Raw genomic sequence first — 20,127 nt, 5'->3', positions numbered from 1 at the left:
TAAATTATAATCTATTAAATGAAACAATGAATGTATAAGAATGATAAAGGTTAAAACACCTGTAATCAAATGACATACTGCATGGGATGATGGGCTTTGTTTTTCTTTTTTTTGTGTGTGTTTTTTTTTGTTTTGTTTTTCTTCTCTGCCTTTCTTTTTCTATTGTTATGTGATTATGTTGTTTATGTAACAAAAATAAAAAAAAATCTATAAAAGAAAAGGAAGAAAGAAAGAAAGAAAGAACACCAGCCCGCCAGCAGAGGCGGGTAAAAGACCCGCCTCTGCTGGCAGGCTGCCCCTCTCTTCTCAAACAAGCTGCCCTCCCTGCCTCTCCCCCTTCCCTCTCTTCTCAAACAAACTCAAACAGCCCGCGCTCATTGAAGGCTTCGTTCAGCCTTCAAACAGTAAGGCTGGCACACACAAGCAAGCAGCGCACCAGGGCCATGAATAGCATTGGTTACTGTGCCTGGCCAATTCCAATTCCACGACTTGGCCTTACTGTTTAAAGGCTGAACGAAGCCTTCAACTGAGCAAGGAAGCACTGCGGGGCCAGTCCCTTCACAGCCATGTCCAGCCTGCCAGAGTTTGCCACACTGTGGCACGAATAAGACCCTGTCCCGCAGAGCCCGCTGCCTCTTGGATTGGGAGGATAACAATGAGAAGGAGAATGGCAAGGATTTGCTCCAGCCAGCTGGCCAGGCAGGGAGCAGGTCAGGCGGGACTGGCTGGTTGAGGAGCAGGGAATCATGGTGGCTCCTGCCACCCCCGCCGCTGTCAGCAGCTTGGGTGTCTCGGCTGAAGCACGGATTTTATGCTCACTCTAATACACACACAAACAGAGTTTGGAGACCCTCCCTCCCTGTCTCTCTCTTTTTTTCTGTCTTTCTCCCTCTCTCTGTCTCCCCCCTCTGTCCTCCACCCACCACCACCTCGCTTTGTGGCCGTGTGTTGCTAAGCCTCCTGCTAGTTAACAGCAGGGAGCAAGGAGAAGAAGTGGAGAAGAATGAAGAAGATCTAAGCAAGGCCGGGGGGATGGAGGATGAAAAATGGCAGGGAGTGCAGAGCTGCCCCACCTGCCCCAGCTTACCTGAGGGCCCACTAGCCAGGCCAACCCCCCACCCCTACCCAGGTCAGCCACATCCCTTCACTAACCTGCTTTCAATCCCCAATTATACGCCCCTCAGACAGGGTTCGCAATTTGGGAGTCCTCCTGGACCCACAGCTGACTTTAGATCACCATTTGTCGGCTGTGACCAGGGGGGCGTTTGCCCAGGTCCGCCTGGTGCACCAATTGCGTCCCTACCTGAACCGGAAGGATCTTACAACAGTCACTCATGCCCTCGTGACCTCAAGACTGGACTACTGCAATGCGCTCTACATGGGGCAGCCCTTGAAGAATGTTCGGAGACTCCAGCTGGTCCAGAACGCAGCCGCGCGAGCGATTGTGGGTGCACCCCGCTACACCCACGTTACACCTATCCTCCGTGAGCTGCACTGGCTACCTATTGGTCTCCGGATACGCTTCAGGGTGCTAGTTATTACTTATAAAGCCCTACATGGTATTGGACCTGGGTACTTGAGAGACCGCCTTCTGCCGATTACCTCCCACAGACCCATTCGATCCCACAGATTAGGCCTCCTCCGTATTCCATCTGCCAGCCAATGTCGGCTGGCGACTACTCGGAGGAGGGCCTTCTCTGTGGCTGCCCTGGCCCTTTGGAATGAGCTCCCCGTGGAGATTTGGACCCTCTCCACCCTTCAGGCCTTCCAGACAGCCGTGAAGACCTGGCTGTCCCAGCAAGCCTGGGGTTGAGTCCCCCCCCACTTGAATTTGCTGTGTCTGTTGTGCTTTTAAACTGTTTGTATTGTTTGTTTGTCTTTGTCTCACTTTTTGTAATTTCCCCTCCCTTGGCTTTGTTCAGCCGCCCTGAGTCCCTTCGGGGAATAGGGCGGCCTACAAATTGAATAAAATCCAAATCCATTCTCTGTTGCCATGTACAGGGCAACTAAAGTAGTCTGTGGGACTAAAGTAAAAAAAAAAAAAAAACAGTTCAGACCTTCCAACTCCTCACAGGAAAAAAAAAAGATCTCATGAGATTAGAAGGTCTGAACTATTTTTTATACCATAGTCTCACAAACTACTTTAGTTGCCCTACATACAGCAATGGAGAAGTGGGCATGCGTGCATGCACGCACACTAGGATGGTGTGGGCTGGGCCAAAGTGATGCGGGCCAGATCCTTACAGTTTCCAAGATGCCACGTGGGCCGGATCTGGCCTCATTGCGGGCCAGATTCGGCCCGCGGGCCTTGAGTTTGACACCCCTGCTCTAGAGATTATATCAACCATCTTCAGCCTAATGCTTCCAGATGTATTAACATTTCAACTTTCATAATCCTCAGCTACTCTTTATGCCGTCTGAGAAAATATGGAACTTAAAATTGAAAACATCTGGAGAGGACAGAATTCATTGGATTAGATAGATAGATGATAGATGATGATAGATGATAGATAGATGATGATAGATGATGATGATGATGATAGATAGATAGATAGATAGATAGATGATAGATAGATAGATAGATAGATAGATAGATAGATAGATAGATAGATAGATAATTTCACAGGTATAAATAATTATTTTAAAAGTTTCACTTTTTGGTAAAAAAAAATCTTCTTTATGTTGCATGCCAAATACATTTGAGCACCATAATCATTAGTTTTTCAGTGTCCTCATTTACGTTTTTCCAAGACAGAATTACAAATGATTATAGTTTCTTCCTTTAAACTGGTCGGATGAATTAGTATCTTGAATGAAAAGTTCGTAAAACTAAGATGTTACATTTGGTTTAAGCTAAATCAGCAAAAGGCGGGATACTTTGTGGACTTCAGGCAAATCCACAAATGAAGGGGTGTGTAATAATATGTTTAAGGAAACTGAAACTTGATGATTTGTTGCTTTACCATATTATACAACTGTGTTTTCAGGGAACATCAACAGAAGCAAAGAGGCAAAGTGAAAAATCCAGGAAAGATGAAGAGCTTATTTCCTCTGTTGCAAAATCAGATGAAAGCAGCCACAATTTGAGGTAAACAAGAGGATTTTTCTTCAAGTCTTAATAGCATATATTGCAGAAAATGCTTAGTCAGATATTTTCCCGGAAGAACAGAAGCTGTTGAATCTATTTTTAATATTCCTCATTTTGTAAAAATGTGTGTTTCTAAAAGAAGATATATGTTGAAAATTAAGTATTATTCTATTTTGATGCTATAGAAATATTTAAATAATTGTGTTGTTACTAATAGAGGAAATATTTAAAGTATTGATATCTTAAATAAGCAAATTGTTTTCCTTACCAAAATTAAGATGAATAATTTCTCTCAAAAATAAATAATCACTCTCAAATCTAATTTTATGGAGAATTTAAACACATATTGGAAATCAGTGGCACTTGAAAGTATTTTCTGAGGAGCCCCGTTTTATGCAGTAGTGTATTTCAAAGTTGTTCTTCCTGTTGCTTGGTTTGAAAGCTATTTTAAACCAGAGAATTGTGTTTGAATAGTATGTTAAATTTCTGCTGTCTAAAAACCAAAATGAAACTTTCAATCTTCTCCTTCTCCTTGCCAGAGAAGGGGAAAGAAAAAAATAGGGTTTCACAAAGCAACATGGCTGAGATTTATTCAGCCATGAAGCTTCTGTGTGTTTGCCACCAAGTATTCTATGTTTATATGAACAGTGTTAGCATGCATGTCACTGTATATCAGATTACTTTTATAAAGCTTAATAATCAAGGTTGACAAACAAGATAACAAACATTGAAAGATTCCGAGAATGGATGGCCAAATTATTAGGAGGAAAAATATATAATTGAAGGTTCCACTGTATTACAATAAATATTCAACTGCATGGATGAAAGTAGGGTAGGATCTCACTGACATCTCTTTTACATGTATTTTAGTAATGTTTTGTGTTTTAGTGCATTTTTTTAAAGATGTGAGCATGATGCAAATGTTGTATAGCATTACAAGTGGGAGAGAAGCAGTTATTTAAAAAGTATTTATTTAAATATCTCACAATTGAATTGTGGACTCCCAACTACTGCTGTGTGATAGATATGATAGCCTGTAAGAAAACACAAATTCTTAATCATTGGCTATGCTAACTGGGATTGCTGAGAATAGTAGTTCAACAATATTCGAGGCCCATTTATAAGCATGATGTGTTTTGTTGATAATTAAAACTCAAGCCTTTATAAACTCCTTTACTAAGTACTCCAAGATTCTTCTAGAGAAATCAGCGTGTGTATAATTATTGACACATGGTTTTTATTAACGTTATTTGTTATTTAAGGACTTGCATCTTTGCACACTTTATAAAAATTGAAAGTTTCCTTTCCTGTACAATTAAAAAACATAATAATGCCAAATCTAAGCACAAAAAGCATTATAACAAATCAGTTTTGTGGAAGAATTTTTTATTATTTTTAATATTCCACAAATACAGGTTGTCCTTGATTTATTATCACAGCTGGGATCAGAATTTCCATTGCTAAGCAAGGCAGTTGTTAAGTGAGCCATACCTAGTTTTACAACTAGTTTTGCCATCATTGCAAGTTGTTCAGTGTACCATACAGTCATTAAGAAAAATAAGCTTTCTACATTGACTTTGCTTGTTGAAAGCCACTGAGAAAGTCACAAATGGCATTCACATGTCCCCAGAACACTGCAACAATTGTAAACACATGCCAGTTGCCAAGCAGCCTAATTTTTATCATGTGACCATAGGGAGGCTGTGGTGAGAAGAACAATTTTAAATATTTTTCAGTGCCATTGTATCTTTGAATGGTCATTAAATGAATAGTTGTAAGTCGATTATCTGAAGAAATATTTTATTTTCTGTATAAATACTTATAATTTTAAATTCTGACAGTGAGGACAATTAAGAATAGATGGGTACTTTATAGAAATTACTTTAAAATAAAATAAAATATTGCAATATAGTAATTATTTTTTACTGACACATTTTCCCTGTTTCTCTCTTCAATCACAATATACTGTATTTTTGGAGTATAAGACGCTCCTAAGTATAAGATGCACCTAGCTTTTAGGGAGGAAAACAAGAAAAAAATCTGCCTCTGCCTCCCAGCAATTTGCCTCCTAACAGGAAACAGCCTGTTTCAGTTTCAGCACAGCCTGATTACCACAAGAAAAAAAATCTGCCTCTGCTTCCCAGCAATTTGCCTCCTTGCAGCAAACAGCAAACAACATGTTTCAGTTTCAGCACAGCCTGATTAGCACAAGCAGCTAATCATTGGGCCTCTCGATGATCAGCTGTTTCAGGCTGAAGGGATTGCCATAGCCTATTGCCGTCTCTGGTGCCCCATTTTCGGCCTCCAAATCCCATTTTCAGCCTCCGCATACCCCATTTTCTGCTTGTGCGCACCCCATATTCTGCCTGTTCCGGATGGCGGGGATTGGAATGGACAGAAAACGGGGCACACAGAGGCCGAAAATGGAATGTGGAGGCTGAAAATGGGGTGCGTGGAAGAGGCAATAGGCAATGCCAATCCCTGCAGCCTGAAACAGCTGATGGTCGTGAGGACGATCCAATCAAATTTTAACGGGGGGCAGGGGGGGTTAATCCAGCTGGCTCATACAGGCTTCGGGGGGAGTCTGCCAGGGCACAGGCCAGAGCTAACTAATGGGCGCGGGTTGGGAGTGCTGGGAAGGGTTGGGATTCTGGGGGAGACATTAAGCCATTCCATTGGGGGGTTTACCATCTCTATTTGTGGGAGAGGCAGATATGGTGGGGGCCGAGGGCCAAATTATGTTTGTGTATGGTTGTTAATTTTAATTTAATTTTTTAAATTTTATTGTAAATATCAATTGGGGTTTTTTGGATACTTTATTTAATGTCCCTTTTAATTTTTGTAATATGTGTTTTCTTTTATATTGTATGCCGCCCTTAGTTTTTGGGAGAAGGGCGGCATATAAATCCAATAAACCTAAACCTAAACTGACAATCAGCTGCTTGTACTTATGAGGCTGTGCTGAAACTGAAATAGGCTGTTCGCTGTTTGCTGCAAGAAGGCAAATTGCTGGGAGGCAGAGGTCAAAGGGTGGGGACCAGCAGGTGGGCAAGACTACATTTGGTGTATAAGACACACCCAAATTTTCACCTTCTTTTAGGGGGGAAACGTGCATCTTTGAAAAATACGAGAGTCTTTGTATGTGGCTTCTGATGAGATCATGGTCTCCTTTGTTGCAGTATCCCTATTTACATCCACCACCCCCCAACTAGCATGTGAAATAATAGATTTTAAAAAAGTAGGAGAATAATAAAACACAGATCAGGATCCCCTGCATGGATTGCCCTGTGACTATGTAGGACAAACGGGGAGGAAGCTAATCACCAGATTTCAAGAACACAAGTGAGCAGTCAGACGAGGAAACCCGACACTCATTATTCTAAACTCATTGCAATGAACAAAGACACACATTTAATTTCACAGATACTAAGATTGTTGGCCATGCAGGTACAAAGACAGCCAGAGAAATGATTGAAGCCTGGAAAACAGGCCCCATGTTAGTTAACAGGAGTGCTGATTTACCACCAGTTTATCAAGTACTTAGGAGTCAGGGATTTGGCAGCACAAGGAAACAACAGCCAATCACTAGCCATCAACAATCAGCCAATAGGAAGCATCACATAAATACAACTCACCGAATAGTCCAAATCACTTATTCCACTAGAGAGAAGTTCCCTGAAAATGGCTCCAACATGAGTCCAAAAGCTCAGAAAAGTAAATTTCCGGTCCCAATGACCAACGCAGATTCAACCTTGCATCATTATTTTGGGACATGTATATTTGGCTTCCTTTATGTTAAAAGATTCCTTATACTGCCGCTGAAACCTATAATTGGACAGCATTAGAATAAAAATGTTACATTTGAAAACCAAAATATATTTATGGAACTGGAATTTTTGAGAGGTTTAAAAAAGAACACAAGCCTTATCTCCCCAGGTCAAGAATTTCTGATCACATAAAAAATGCAATAACTTTTTCCTGTTGAGGTTAAAGTTGGCAATACTTGTATGAACTTCTGAGTCACAGAAGAAGGCAAAAGCAAGCCACTTGTTTTGGGGCATGACTTTGAAAACCCAAGCCATCTGTATAACAGGCAATGAATCAGAGTTTGGAGCAGATTTCATTTTCTGCTTAGGTTTCAATCTTCTTGAAACAAATTGAATAGAAATTAATATTTATAACACAATTTATAAATAGAGAAGATTTCTAAGATCCCACAGGGTGGGCCTCCTTAGGACGCTGTCAGCCAGACAGTGTCGGCTGGCGGGGCCTCGGAGGAGAGCCTTCTCTGTGGCTGCTCCGACCTTATGGAATCAGCTACCCCCAGAGGTCCGGACCTCACCCACCCTCATGGCCTTCAGAAAAGCTGTTAAAACCTGGCTGTTCTGGCAGGCCTGGGGCTGTTGACCTTATTATGTAGGGTCCAGCCCCGATCAGAACGTATGCGTGTTGGGGAATTTTTAAATTATTTTTTATTTTTTATTTTTTTTATTTTGTTTTTCTTTTCTTGTTCTTTGTAAGCCACCCGGAGTCCTCTGGGATTGGGCGGCCTATAAGTCTAATAAATTGAAAATTGAATTGAATCTTGTGGGAGCTTGATTTTATTTGCTTTCAGTGAAAAGTATCTCCTTTATGTAATATTTCTTCGTTCTTATTTTTGTAATACTGATCATGACTTTGTGTAGATATCTTCACACTGAAATTAACTGAAACTTATCCCTATTAATTGATTGATTGTATTTATATACCAGCCATCCTTATACCGAAAGCAACATATAATATCACAGTGAGTAAACCACTGAATAATGATTCAATGCTTGATTAAGTGGAATTGGTTCATCTAGTCCTGTTAGCTGCCTGATTATCTGGAAGGCTGACATATTCCTTCTTTAGTACTTGGTTCCAGTTGGTATTTGTGGGGGGAAAATTGACTCAGTGACTTATTATTCTAGAATGGGATTTGGTTTTATATCTCCTACTATTTAGCATGTATATAAAGCCACTGAGTGATAATTCATCAGTTTAGTTTGCACTATTATCAGTATATGATGATATCCTATCATTGTTACCTAGGGCATGTCAAATTTTTCAGCTTTAAATTCCAAACATTAGGGGTGCTCAAACGTGACCTGCCTTGGGGTTTGTAAAGATATTTTGGTTACTTTAATATAATTTAGATGTGATTGGTAAATAACTGCATCAATACCTTAACTTTTTAACATTTTATTTGGTTCATTTACCCTAAATACACAATTATAATATTGTCAAAGTCTTTCTCTGACATGCACTGTATAAAAGGGAAAAAGAAACATGCTGAATTTGAGCCTAGACAATATGTAGTTGCTGTTTATTTATCAAAAATGTCTGTCAACTTGTCCTTCGGGATTGGGCGGCCTATAAATAAAATTAAACTTACAAACTTACATGACTCCTAGACCTTGGCTTCTGTTGGAAAGGCGAGTGGAGGTTTTTGAATGAGGAGGAGGAGAATTTCCTTCTGTTCCACCGATAGTTTATATTTTTATTATTGTGAATAATAGCCATGTTATTTCAGAGGGTAAAATGTTTAATAAAGTAATTTAATAAATATGCATATTTTGATTTAGAAATTAACTGTGCAGAATCTATTTATGATTGCAGGAAAGCATTTTTATATTTAATTTGTAAGACTGTATTTACTATTAGATTTATATCCCACTTTTATTTTATACAACTCAAGGCTATACAATTCTTTCTATTTCCTATTTTTCCCAAAACAATCCTATTGTTGGGCTGACAAAGTAACTGGGCCAAAACCACCCAGCTAAGGAAGATCTAAAATTCAAAGTCTTCAGGTTTCTGGTTGAGCAAAACAAATATTCTTTGTTATTAGTTTCTGCTATTGGGCACGGCATTATCTGGAACTGTGTAGTTAACAACAACAGCATGCTTGATACCACAGTTCTGGTTTTTCATCAAAAGCTGCCTGAGAAGAAAAGCATAGGCATCAGCTATGCTAGTGAACCTGTTAAATCTTTGGACTTAAAATTATCGCAAGAGATGGAGATGACAAGCACCATAAATTATTGTAGAATAAAGTGCTATTAAAATAGTATAAAAGATAAAATGGGGATACTCAAGTTCCTATCTCCAGAAACGTGGAGCTCACTGACTGATTTTGCCAAGCTAATTCCCTTGATTCAACCTACCTCACAAAGTGAGTATTGTGAGGCTGACTTCCTGCATACTTCCTTGATTTCTTTAGAGATGGACGAGACAGAAATGTAATACATACACAGGTATAATCTCCCCGGGTCTATGATGGCAAGTTATTTCTTGGGAGCGGGGGGGAATGGAGGATAAATTGGTGAGTTTTTAGTTCAGTTTAGTAAGGCCCTTTTTTGTATATCTGCAGCAACATTATGATTAGAATGCTGCCTAGGCATGCCTTTGCTTTGCATTTGCTTGATTTCACTGCTATTTCCATGAGAAAGACAATGCAACACACAATGCTCGGATTTTTAATACTGTTCTCATCCCAGAATGCTGGCTCAACCTGCTGAGTCAGATCATTTATTTGTCTGGTCTTACATTGTTAGTTCTAATTTCCCTATAGCTCTCACAATGTGGCCAGCTGACTCTCCTATCCATACCTAGTTTGAAATGTATTGCACACTGCAGATCTACAACCGTGGAGAGACCATTGAAAGTTATGAATAAGCAAACCATAAGTAGCATTAGTAATATGAAGCAGTATTACACTGAATCCGGCTACTGGATTATCTAGTATATGCTTGTCTGCTCTGCTAGTTCCCAAAGTCTTAAGGCAAGACATTGGCTATTTATCAGTCAAAGAGTGCATTTAGCTGTAATTATACAGTAGTTAGTAACGTAGACAGCAGTTCCCAGTGGTTGAGCTCTAATGCAGGTAGGATCTCTCCTTTTCTCATTGTCAACTTTATTTTTCTTTATAACGGGGAAAAAGGTAAGATTGTTCTTCCAGCTGTCACTTGAAGTTTGATTGAAAAGTGAATATTTTCCAATCCTGCTTTAGTAAATTGTATCTTAGATTGTCTACTGGAAGTGTTGGGATTTGAACATAAGCCCATTTAATACCTTTTCTTTGGTATTTTGAGAAAGTTTTTTTTCCCCAAGCTACTTTTTTGTTATATTTAATCTCTGCTTTTGTTTACAAATGCTATGCTACCATAGATAGTCTGCTACTCAAACACTTTCAAATCTACTATGTGGAATATTAGGGTTAAGAAGAATTAAATCAAAAACAATATACACAATAGTTTTATCAGTTCAATACTGAATTAAACACCGGTTCAAGACTATTTTTTCTTATCTCATTCTTATTTCCTGCTGCTTTAAATAATTATGCCCATGTTATTGTAATCTCCTAATAGTTTTCATACAAACCTCTCCATCTTAGACATTCATGTGAAACGTGATTTTCTAGGAAAGGCATACTTTTGGCAAGAAGTAAAGGATTAGGCAAGAACACAAAAGAAAGGTAATTTTAACAAGTATAATTGAATGATGCAGTTGCCTATTTATGATCTCAATCTTGATGTATTTGGAGGTAATTCAAATGACAGGTTATTTGCTTAGGGAACTACAATGAAGTATGTCTGAAGCTTGGTATATAAATACTATCAGTTTTGAAATTGGCTTTTCAAGAAACATCAAATCTAGGAAACAATTGGTGCATTGTAATAGTAAACTTTATTACTATCATAAATTCTAAAGAAAAAAGAAAAATCCTGAGATAGCAAATAAAAACTATAGTAAAGCATATATTTATAAAGCTTAAGTGTCATATTTTCAAAATGGCAAAATAAAATTTAGACATGTTCAGACAAATAATCATGTTGGTCAGATACTAGCAATGGTAAATAAAGTGGATAAATAAAATAATTTTTGCTGCAATTGAACAAGTTTAATATTTAAGGAACTCCTTCACAATAGGGACAAATTCTTTCTTTGAATGGGATATCCTGTAATTTCCCCTCAAGAACAGCTGTTGGAAGGGCATTAAATCTTGCCAGAATGCAAGGTCCTTCTGAATTTGGGGATCGTTATTTCATTGAAATATCTAGTTATCTTGAATAAAGGTGAGCGACTATTCATCTTTGGGTATGCCAGTTAGATCTGATTTCCTTCCAAATCCTTGGCTGTTTAAAGGCTACTTCTGTGTATTCATGAGGATTGTACTGGGGGAAAACCCAATTATGTGCATAGAAAAGGCTTTGATGGAATTCAAGGCAATACTCCTAGGATTCAAGACTTGTCTATGATCAAGGCACTAGCCACATCCAAATCTGCTTAATCTCAATAAATGTTACTGTCAGACTGGCTCCAATTTGGCTCCTAGGAAAGAACACTTGACTTCATGGAGGTTAGAGAAAAGGTACTTTTACTAGGGAACTGGGTTTAGCACAAATGAGGCAAGCTGGGAAAAACCCACATGAAAATCATATATCGAAAGCAATCCCCAATGTCCAAAATCCTCCCCTTCATGAGAGCAATTCAATCAAATGCTATTCCGATGTTTTAGGAACCTGGTGCATCAGGCGCTGCTGTAAATTCCTTTCCCAGGGCCAATGTCCTTGAAGGCAGGAAGATGACTTGGCTTTGGCAACTCTAGTTCCTGTTAGTGTCCATAATCCCCAAATTCTCACAGCATTCTTTCGCATCTCCAGCACTCTTCCCAAATACCCCTTCTGCCCTGGTTATGGAAGTTACTAGCAAGTGTCAAAGAAATGAAGATAGGCATCTGACATTTGGTTCCCCTTTTTAGAGATATTAGTCCTAGGAAAAAAAAAAGGGAAAACTTAATAAGCAATCAAGTAGGATTAGGCATTTGGGGTATTTCTAGTGGAAGGAACGTAGGAGTTTGGCAGCCCGAACACAATGGATCCATCAATCCATTCAGACTGTGAGGCAGGGAAATGTTTCCATGCAATTAAATACTGTACTTTGCCCTTGTGTTTGAGTGTAGTAGACTAAAGTGAAAAACGGAGGATTCTTTTTCTGGTTCTTTGGCAGTTTTAGTTGCACAGTGACCGGGTTTATACTTTTGCTGATAGAGAATGTGCTTACGTGTTTAGGGCCTAAGTTTCTGGATTGTTGGGTGAACTGTATGTATTTGATGGAAGGGTATATTCAGTTGCCCACTTTAAACTTTTTTTGCTTGGCACACATTTTATTGGCTTGCCACTTGAATGCTTCCTGCACTGCTTCTAGTGTTCTGTGGACTACTGGCCAAGTGTTTTGCAATTGTTGTATTCTCCATGGTATCGACAGGAGAGTCCAGGATGGGTTATTCTAGCCTGCTACCTCATTGACTGAATTGAAATTCTGAAGACACACCTCCCTGGTAACAGTCCTCAGTCTTTCAATTCAGTCTCAGCTCGCAGGACTTACTTTCGAGCTCAGGACTCTGAGTTATCGACGTTTGGATAGTTAAATTTAGCTTTTTCCCTAGATTAGTATTGAACATAGGTAGTGATTTGGAGTAGGTTGTTGGAGCCGTGGAACACATTTTCCCACTCATTGGAGCCGGCTGCAGTCCCTTTTGCATGCCTCAGCTGTAGTCCCTTTTGCATGCCTCAGCAGAGCACTTCACTTTCGTTGCCTAATTAAGCCACGGTTGGTGTGGCATGGCTTCAAAGTCTGCCAACACTCTCAAAAATTGAGACAAGTAGCCCCAGAGCTAATTCCTTCACGGAGTGGCTAGGAAAGGTGGACTTGCAAAGAAAGAGTTTTTGGGAGGCTGCGGAGGTCCTTGGCTGCCTCAGCAGGGGTTTTCATGCACTTTTACTGTGCCAGCCATTTTCAAATCACTGTCAGTTGTGGTTTGAATTCTGAGGCTGCCTGCGGTTCCTGCAATTATAGCCAGTGGCTCCTAAGCTCCATATTGTCAAGGAGCAAAGATAACAGATTGGGAAGCTGCAGTGGGACTTCTGCATAGGGTCTGTGAGGTGCTGCGCATTCAAAGGGACTCAGCACCTGTTTTTTGTGTCAGGAATTTTCGCACCAATTTTTTTCCTCAGTGCGGATGGCAAGTCCTCCAGCCTCATTCTGTTGCTTATTGTTGGGGCAGCAGTGCCAAATCTGTGTTCCCTTGCTGAGAGGTCTATCTGAGATTGGGGACAGGGAATTGTCAGAGGCTCCAAAATTTCTTGAGTGATTTGCAGAATCAAGCCTCCTCCTCCCCACCTCCTCCATATCTTCACCAGGACTATCCTTGGTTGGGGATAATTTCTCCCCACCTTCACCAGGACTATCCTTGGTTGGGAATAATTCTCCTGGAGCTATCCCTCTTGTCTGTTCTGTCTGGTGTAAGAGCTGAGCTTTCTCCCTAAGCTTTGTTTTTCCAAGTCAGGCCTATTCCAGTACCATTGGGGACTCCAATGCAGCCTCTGGCCCAGGAAGAAGAGAATCATCACTTTACAAGATGATTCCAATGGCAGAGGCCTTGTTAAGCCTGGGTCAGCCAGCCTAGCAGTGTCTGCAAAGATCAAAGCCAAGGCCAGGGCCCATAAGAGGGCATCCAGAGCAGAGGAGAAAGCGGCCACACAAAGGCACAAGGCATTGGACAAAGAATTTAATCGGGCCAGACAAGGGTCAGACTGACAGAACATCTCAGATCCTAGGCTGGAAAAATCCATGCAGTAGGGGGTCCTCTTGCGCGCACACACACAAACCAATTTATTTGGGTTCATTAAGTCTGTGACTACCCACATTACAGTGTTTACTGCACTTTCAGATAATTCTACTATAAAGTCCATAGAAATTTCTTACCAAGATGCACAAGCCACTGCTTGTAGAAATCCCATGGATTTCCCTGGTTGCCTTTTTGCCAAAGCACACACTGGGCAGCTGGCTACATAGTTTTCAATGTTTTTTTTTTTGAGGGACAGCCACCAAAATAACCATTTGACCAGATGCAGGGTCTTTACAAAACCAAAGTGCATTGCTGCTTTTGAATTGTGGAAAGTCTATAAAACAATTTCATCCCCACCTAGGCCAGTCCATTCCTCAGAGTACACTCCTCTTTGTGACCTATCAGCCATTCATCATCTTTTAAGAAAGTTCTCAGTTTGTCTAATGTTTTGCAAGGGACACTCAATTCAATTTTATCCTGGCCTCTTTTGATTTTTGCCACTGCCAATTGATTTGACAGAATGACCAGTCAAATTATTTTGGGTCTGGCACTGTTATAGTGTGGTAATTGAGACAAACCATCTGCAAGGATTCTCCACCCCGCCCCCCCTGGAATGTAGCGCAGGGTAAAATTAAAGTGGTTGAAGTATTGCACCCAGTGGGCTTGCTTGGGGTTCAGTTTCCGCAGGGTTTGTAAGGCTTCCAAGTTCTTACTATCTGTCCATGCTTCAAATGGGTGTTTAGATCCCTCTAGAAAATGTCACCAGGTTAATAGTGCATTGAATTGCATAAACCTCCTCCTCCCACACCACTCCCCTCCATTCTGTGTCAGTTAGTTTTTGGGAACTATAGGCACAAGATTGAAGGATTCTCTGAGGGTTCTCCTATAGTAATACAGCCTCTGCTGCCATATCACCAGCATCTGCTTAGATGGCAAAAGTGTCTTAGCATGGACTCTGCTGCAAATAGCCACCTAATTTTCTTGAAGGCTGCCTGATATTCCATAGTCCAGTTCAAAGGTTGACTAGGTTTGGGCTTGCCCTTCCCTTTTGTCATGGTAGTTAGGGCAATTTGCTCAAAAGAAAAAATAAATTGCAATTAAAAGTTCACAAATCTCAAGAAGCTCAAGTTGCTTCCTGGTGCAAGGGGAGACCCACTCTAGCACCGCATTAATCTTCTCTGAGTCCATCTCCACTCCCTCATGTGAGTTTTGATACCCTAGGTATTCAATTTTGTCCTGATGAAACTCGCATTTGGAGAGCTTAGTGTACAGCTCAGCTGCTCATAATTTTTTTAACACTGCTCACACAAGTTTCACGTGCTCATTCTGGTATAGATTAGAATGTCATCTAAATACATAAGCACCCCCTAATACATGTATTCATGCAGGATTTTGTTTATTAGTTGCATGAATATGGCATTAGTCCCTTGAGGCAAAAGGAAGCACTCTGAATCAGAAACATCCCAAAGGGCAGTTTGTTTTCCACTTATCCCCTTCCTTAATCATGGTAATAGGCTTTTAATCCAACTTCATAAAAGAATTCCCTTGGCTAGGTGGGCTAATATGTCCTTCATGAATGGTAGGGGATACACATTCTCCACAGGGAGAACCATCTTTCTTTTTTCTGAATAAAACTGGAGCGGCTACCCAGGGCATGGCTGACTAGATGCAGCCACATTGTATGTTTTTGTCTATGAAAGTGGGGACTTCCTCCAACTCCTGGGGGGATCATAGAGTACAGTTTGGATTTTGGCAGTTTAGCTCCATGGAGGATCTTGATGGCACAGTCTTTTGGCCGGCGAGGTGGGAGTGCATAAACCCCTTTTTGCTAAAAACCTCCCTTAGATCTCAATATTCCTTGGGGATTTTTAGGTCTCACCTTGTTTGATTTTGTGCCACAGTGGCCAGTTCTGTCATGTCCTGTGTGGTTTGGTGGTTAGTTTTCTGTGCGGAAGATTTTTTCTTCCTCAGACCTCACCCATCGGATTTTTAACAGTCTCTTCCACCAGTTAACATTAGGGTTCCATTTTTGGAGCTATGCCAATCCCAATAAGAGGGGCCTCTCCATTCCCAGAAGTATGATAAAGCTTAGGGTTTCCTGATGCTTCCCCATCTGCATTTCTACTAGCTCCATTATAAAGTGAGACCCGGCTCCCCAAGCCACAATCCTGTCCAGCTGGCAAAATGTTATGGGCACCCTCAATTGTTGGAGCCTCTGTCCCAGTTTCTCTATTACCTCAGGGCTCACCACGCATCTAGTGCAGCCTAAATCCAGCAAAGCCAACACCTTCCCCTGGGTCCCCGATGATGGCACCTTCATTTTGACTGCAATGGTGACAGGATTCACAGGGCGACTTACCAGCATGTTGTTGTCAAAGTCCATGTTGCTCTTCTCTGAGGTGGTTGGAATTCCCCAGTCTCCATAACTGGGTGGAGAGAACGCAATGACTTGGATTCCCTGTAGAGTGCGGAAGGGGTTGTACACAATGTCTGAGCCTGTCTTGGAAGCACTGTGTCAGGATGTCTTTGGACCAGTCACTCAGCTAGCATGCCAATTTACGGAACTTTTGGTTGTAGGCAGCCACCACTTTCCGGTCTTGTTTGATGGTCTTTATGCAGGTGTGCACCTTCTGTGCCAGTAGGTTTTCTGTAGGGCCATCATGAGTAGGTTGAAGTTCTGGATTCTGGAGCATTGTCATTGTATAGGGAGACCATTCTGCTGCAGTGCCTTCTAGGGCCATGGTCATGCATCTGATCCGGACTGCTCCAGTGGTCAGGTCTGCCCCGTACTCTTGTATGTAATTCCACATCTGGGCAAGGAAAAACCCCAGTTGCTTTGGATCCCCTCCCATACTTCAGGCCAAGGGCTGATGGTCTCAGTGCTCCCTGTCTTGGGAGGGCAGCCCACGCTGGAGTAGGAGGCTGCAATGCTGGCGCTACAGCAGGTTGCATTGCCTGGATGGTGCTGGTCCAGGGAAGGCAGCAACTCTGCTGCCATGACTCCCTAGGCAGCCATCACATCCCCCACTTGGTCTGGGATGGCCGTAGTGGCTAGCTGAGCAAGGACCTCTTGGGCTGAGCAGTTCCCAAATGCCTCCTTCAGTCTCCAGGCTTGGTCCACCATGTCCTCCTGGGCTTCTGGTTCCCTTCAGAGGTCTCCCTTGTCCCAGCTGGTGCACCACTCTCCTTGCCTTCTCCATGGGTTTCCCTTGTGAATGTCATGCCTGAAACCCTCTCCTCCCATTCTTCCTTCTTTATTCCCAAGGTGAGCAACCACTTGGGTTTCAGAGTTTTCTTGTCAATGCCCCCATCTCCTGGATGGAGCTCTATCCTTGGGATGATGGGGTTTCATTGAGGCACTCCCGCAGACTCCAGTTTCCTTCAAGTCACTTTCGTGGCTTGACATCTTTTGCTCAGTCCCCTCAGTAGATATTTGTCTACGGGTTGAATGTTACAGCATCTGACAGTTAAATTGTGTATTTTCAAATTAAATCAATATCAAACAAGCATTGAATGTATTTCTGCAGAGCAGGAATGAGGAAGGGAAAAAATATATTGCATTTGTTAATGTATCTTTCCTATATCTATCAGAACAAATGACTGGTACTTTCCAGGGTGTTATTGTCAGAATCCATGTTGCTCCTCTTTGGGGTGATTGGAGTTCCCCAGTCTCCATAACTGGGTGGGGAGAACTCAACAACTTAGACTCCACATGGGGCTGCCCTTGAAGAGTGTTCGAAGACTTCAGCTAGTCCAGAATGCAGCCGCGCAAGCGATTGTGGGTGCACCTAGGTACACCCACATCACACCTATCCTCCGTGAGCTGCACTGGCTTCCCATTGGTCTCCGGACACGCTTCAAGGTGCTAGTCGTTACTTTTAAAGCCCTACATGGTATCAGACCTGGTTACCTGAGAGACCGCCTCCTGCCAGTCACCTCCCAAAGACCTATTACATCCCACAGACTAGGCCTCCTCCGGATTCCATCTGCCGGCCAATGTCGGGGGAGGGCCTTCTCTGTGGCTGCTCCGGCCCTATGGAACGATCTCCCCATTGAGATCTGGACCCTTACTACCCTTCCGGCCTTCTGCAAAGCAATTAAGAACTGGCTGTTCCAGCAGGCCTGGGGCTGTTGAATTATCCAGCCCCATCTGATGTTATGACTGTTGCTGAATTTTTAATTGTTGTTTTTATTTTTTGTACTCCCCTTCCCTTCTTACTGTTAGCTGCCCTGAGTCTTCCGGGAGTAGGGCGGCATACAAGTTAAATAAACTCAACTCAACTCAACTCCCTCCAATGTCATTTTGTGGGGCCTCAGTCTGAGTTTTCCCACCTTTCCCGCATTGGCAGCAGGTTTTGGAGTTGCTTTGGTGAGTCAGCAGTCGGCGACCTGTTGCACTTCCTTCCTACATTTGAAGTAGCTTGTGGTTCGGCCTTTGCATGGAACAAGAATGTACACTATTTATAGGATTGCATAAAAGTGTTTGAAAATTTGAAAATCTTGATATTGTTTAATGAACATGAAAATAAATCTACCTTAGAAAATGTATAGTATACTACAAAAGCAGGAGAGATAGAAAACTGTTTTAAATAGATTTTTTAAGTCCCAACTTTATTTCATCTAACAGAATTTGGCACTTTAGGCTGTCTCTTGGTTTATTTCTCTGTTCACTTCATTAGTCTTTATTTTTATAAGGTGGTGTATTTTATATCAACTTGTACATTTTTCTGCTTTTCCTTGTCTATGTTTTAAATCTTTATTCCACAATTTACTATTGATTATAAAATTTCTTCTGTGTTTTACTTATTTTAAATAATATTAAAGTTTGTCATATTCTGCAAATAACTGTTAAATATTTGATTTCCAAAAAGAAGAAGATATAAACAAGTATTTTGGATCTGTTTACTGAGCTCTGGATGTAATCATTTTAAAGATGATTATCTTCTCTTTTGTACGGAATGAATTGAAGAAGAATCCTATCACATTTGCCCACCCAAGAATATGATAGTTATGGTCTGCATAATCCATACATCTGTTTCCACTTAGCTAGATAAGTAGACTTTAAAGCAAAAAAAAAAAAGTGTAGCTTTTTGTATTGTCTTTTGCATTACTATTGTCCTGGAAGCAGCTATACAAGATCTTGGGTCTTGTAGCTATGTCCTTTCCAGCTAATTTCCCTGGCTCCTACATCTTTAAATACTTATTTGTATTTAAACTCAATTTTTAAGAATTCTTTGACAGTGCACTTTTGTGTGATCCACAGCTTTATATATCTGACTAAATATAAGAATTAATGTCAGTGAGATAATAGCAAATATTTAGAAACTCAAAAAGTACAATTTTTCTTTGGGAAAAAGTATTGAATTTCATGCAATAAGCCAGAATTTTTCAGACTTACATAGGGAACCGAATGCGAAATTGAGTTGAGAGGTGCCAAACATCCAAGAAGTTCCCAAAATATCAAAAAGGCATACTATTGGACACTGATGTACTAGTCAAGGAAAATGGAGCGAAGTGTAACCTTTGCACAGGAATACTCACTTCTAGCTTTACTTTCACTGCAACCACTTAATTTAAAAAAGTTAAAACTATATTCATAAACTTGCTTAGGGAGAAACTCACTGAAGTTTCTTCAGTGTAGGCAAGACAGAACTCGTGTGCTGTATACAGATCTGCATCTTGTGAAATACGTGCATCAAATTCTAAATGCGGGTCTTTTCCAGGATTGCAATTCTAAGGCTTTTTTGATAATCTTTTTGACTAAATGGAAATTTGGATAGTGTGTTCCCAGTTTTGAAATTGAGTATGGATTGCTGCTTTTTTTAATCATAGTTTCACTTGCCCTTGCCTTGTCAGCTTCAACTTTTATGCAAAGCCACATTTTACTTGAGAGACCGCCTGCTGCCAATTACCTCCACCAGATCTATTAGATCCCACAGAGTAGGCCTCCTCCGAATCCCATCTACCGGCCAATGCCGATTGGCTACCACCCGGAGGAGGGCCTTCTCTGTGGCTGCTCCGGCCCTCTGGAACGAGCTCCCCATGGAGATTCAGACCCTCACCACCCTTCAGGCCTTCCGCAAAGCCCTTAAAACCTGGCTGTTCCGACAGGCCTGGGGTTGACGAGTTCCCGTCCCCGCTCGAACTGTGTGGTTGTTGATTGTTTTTAAATTCTTTTGTAGTTGCTTGTTTGTTGTTTTTCCCCTTGTATGTATTCCCTCCCTTGATTTGTGAGCCGCCCTGAATCCCTCCGGGAATAGGGCGGCATATAAATGCAATAAATCCAAATCCACATTTTATCAGTGATTAGTTACTTTGCAGTCTATACTGCTAATTTTTAATGAGCACAAAATAAGAGATTGGGAGACCTGGTTTTGTAGTAAGC

The 20,127-nt window shown here is 41.2% G+C and overlaps 1 protein-coding gene across 2 annotated transcripts in view; it reads left to right on the top strand.

Annotated features, from left to right (window-relative positions):
• SHROOM2 (shroom family member 2) overlaps positions 1-20,127 on the top strand; it is a 169,007-nt gene that overhangs the window by 112,276 nt on the left and 36,604 nt on the right. For both annotated transcript variants that reach the window (XM_032226217.1, XM_032226218.1), the window contains exon 5: positions 2,988-3,088. In XM_032226217.1, the coding sequence (XP_032082108.1) occupies positions 2,988-3,088 (101 nt within the window). The remainder of the gene's footprint in view (positions 1-2,987; positions 3,089-20,127) is intronic.

Source organism: Thamnophis elegans, chromosome 11, assembly GCF_009769535.1.
Source record: "Thamnophis elegans isolate rThaEle1 chromosome 11, rThaEle1.pri, whole genome shotgun sequence".
Taxonomy (NCBI): domain Eukaryota; kingdom Metazoa; phylum Chordata; class Lepidosauria; order Squamata; family Colubridae; genus Thamnophis; species Thamnophis elegans.
Note: the sequence above shows the minus strand (reverse complement) of the source record. Positions and strands in the feature narration are given on the sequence as shown.